General features: G+C 39.3%; 1 protein-coding gene across 1 annotated transcript; it reads left to right on the forward strand.

Moving 5' to 3' along the window:
• Positions 1-272: 272 nt before the first annotated feature.
• LOC142150701 (olfactory receptor 1F1-like) lies at positions 273-1217 on the forward strand. The gene has a single exon (XM_075205898.1). It carries the CDS (start codon positions 273-275, stop codon positions 1215-1217), a length of 945 nt encoding a protein of 314 aa, XP_075061999.1.
• The last annotated feature ends 416 nt before the right edge of the window (positions 1218-1633 follow it).

A 1633-nucleotide genomic window follows, 5' to 3' on the forward strand; every position in this document is an offset into this window, starting at 1 on the left:
AGGGACATGTGGGGAGATCTGAGTGGTATGAGCAGTTTTGTAGTTTGTGTGGGATCTGAGGGCATTTTGTGACAAGTGCAAGGTCTGAGTGGCATGTGGTGGAATTTTGGAACATGTGGGTGCATTTTGGGATGAGTGATGTTGGGGGCTAACGTTGTTTTAGGGGTTTTTTATTCTTAAAATTAATGGTTTTGTGGTTATAGATCTTCATGATTTGTTCCATGAGCCTTTGAACTTTGAGACATCTGTTGCTTTTTCTCCAGGTAGACAAGATGAATGAATGTCCGAACAGTACAGTGACTGAATTCCACATCACTGCATTCTCTACTTCTACAACAGGACAATTTGTGCTCTTCACTGGTGTTTTAGTAATGTTTTTGTTGGCTGTGTCGGGAAATCTAATTATCATGTCACTAGTATGTCTAGTACCTCAACTCCATACTCCAATGTACTTCTTCCTGTGTAATCTCTCCACTGTAGACATTATATATGTCTGTACAACACTCCCCAAACTCATGTCTATTACATTGACACAAATTCACAGCGTCTTATTTAATAACTGCATCACTCAACTTTATTTCTTTACATTATGTGCAGATGCAGAGATCTTCATACTGACCTGCATGGCATATGATCGTTATGTAGCAATTTGTGTCCCATTGCGTTACTCTGTTATCATGAGCAGAAGACTATGTAGATTAATGGTTATTTGCTTGTGGGTTATCAGTGCGGTAAATTCTTCAGTACATACCCTCCTTACATATGTACTTTCTTTCTGCCATTCTCATGAATTTGACCATTTTCTTTGTGACCTAAAAACACTGATTACCCTTTCCTCTAGTGACACAACAAGCAGAGAAATCTTTATGCTCTTTGAAGATATCACTATTGCATTTCTTCCTTTTGCATACACTATTACCTCTTATGTATATATTATCTCTGCCATATTAAAGATTCCTTCTCTTAAGGGACGGCGCAAGATTTTTTCAAGCTGCACTTCACACCTGATTACTGTTATTTTATTCTATGGACCAATCATCTTCTTGTATATGAAACCAGAGTCTAAAGATTCTAAGCAACAGGACAAGCTTCTGTCAATGCTCTATGTAGCTGCTGTTCCGATGTTAAATCCTCTAGTGTACAGCCTTAGGAACAAACAGGTATTGGGAGCACTTAAAGAACTAAACAATGTCATCAAGAACAGATTCAAATGCTAAAAGTATATGTAATGATTTTATCAATTGCATTTTGATATTAGTATGTACAATGAAGTAACCAAAGCACTGAATTATACATTTCTCATCATTTTAAAACAATGGCAAAAATAAATGTTGTACCACTAAGATCCAGCACAATATTATTATTATTTTATTATTAATTTTTATTTATAGGGCGCCACTAGGTATCCGTAGCGCCGTACAGGGACAAACAAGTACAATACAAGGTGAGACAGCATGATACAGTAAACAAAATGCACAGTAACTCCGAGATCTCAAAGCACAGCTAGAGGGGCAGGTGGAGGGGAGAGGGGAAGGTCCCGCATACGGCGGAGCCCAAGAGGGCACGGAGGGCAGGGAAACCCCCAGAGAGGAGAGGAGGGAGCAAGAGGGAACGGGGAGGAGGAGGGCAAGGT

The sequence above is a fragment of the Mixophyes fleayi genome, chromosome 4 (assembly GCF_038048845.1).
Source record: "Mixophyes fleayi isolate aMixFle1 chromosome 4, aMixFle1.hap1, whole genome shotgun sequence".
NCBI lineage: Eukaryota > Metazoa > Chordata > Amphibia > Anura > Limnodynastidae > Mixophyes > Mixophyes fleayi.

Excerpts from the sequence above, each read along its gene's own strand:
- LOC142150701 (XM_075205898.1), top strand. The coding sequence starts at position 273 with ATGAATGAATGTCCGAACAGTACAGTGACTGAATTCCACATCACTGCA.